The sequence below is a fragment of the Cynoglossus semilaevis genome, unplaced genomic scaffold (genome assembly GCF_000523025.1).
Source record: "Cynoglossus semilaevis isolate Cse_v1.0 unplaced genomic scaffold, Cse_v1.0 C18657338, whole genome shotgun sequence".
NCBI classification, from domain to species: Eukaryota; Metazoa; Chordata; class Actinopteri; order Pleuronectiformes; family Cynoglossidae; genus Cynoglossus; species Cynoglossus semilaevis.
In genome coordinates, this window is record NW_007597882.1 from 1 (window position 1) to 383 (window position 383).

The 383-nt window shown below is 47.0% G+C and overlaps 1 protein-coding gene across 1 annotated transcript; it reads right to left on the minus strand.

Moving 5' to 3' along the window:
- Nucleotides 1-6: 6 nt before the first annotated feature.
- LOC103399782 (trypsin-2-like) lies at nt 7-377 on the minus strand (the record flags this gene model as incomplete). Its single annotated transcript, XM_008338407.2, has 2 exons — nt 7-136; nt 228-377. Coding segments are annotated over 2 exons (267 nt in total), but the record flags the coding sequence as incomplete, so codon positions are not given.
- Between the last annotated feature and the right edge of the window lie 6 nt (nt 378-383).

Here is a 383-nt window from a genome sequence, read left to right on the forward strand (position 1 = left end):
AAATCCAAGTATATAACTATTATTTCCAACTTACCTTGGCGTAGACACCAGGGTGATCCTTCTCAGCACATCCGTATCCCCAGGACACAACACCCTGCAGCTCGCCGTTGCACACAACGGGGCCACCAGAGTCACCCTGACAATGAGGATTAGCAGTGTGTTAACACAAACATCACATTACATGTAATAACAGTCCCTGTTATTCTGCTTATACATATAGGTTGTACCTGGCAAGAGTCCTTGCCACCCTCCAGGTATCCAGCACAGAACATGGCATTGGTGATCATTCCAGGGTAGGAGTTCCTGCAGTCACTGTCAGACAGAATAGGGAGGTCCAAGCACTGCAGCTTGTTTTTGTCAGCAGCTACAAAGTAGAGAAGAAA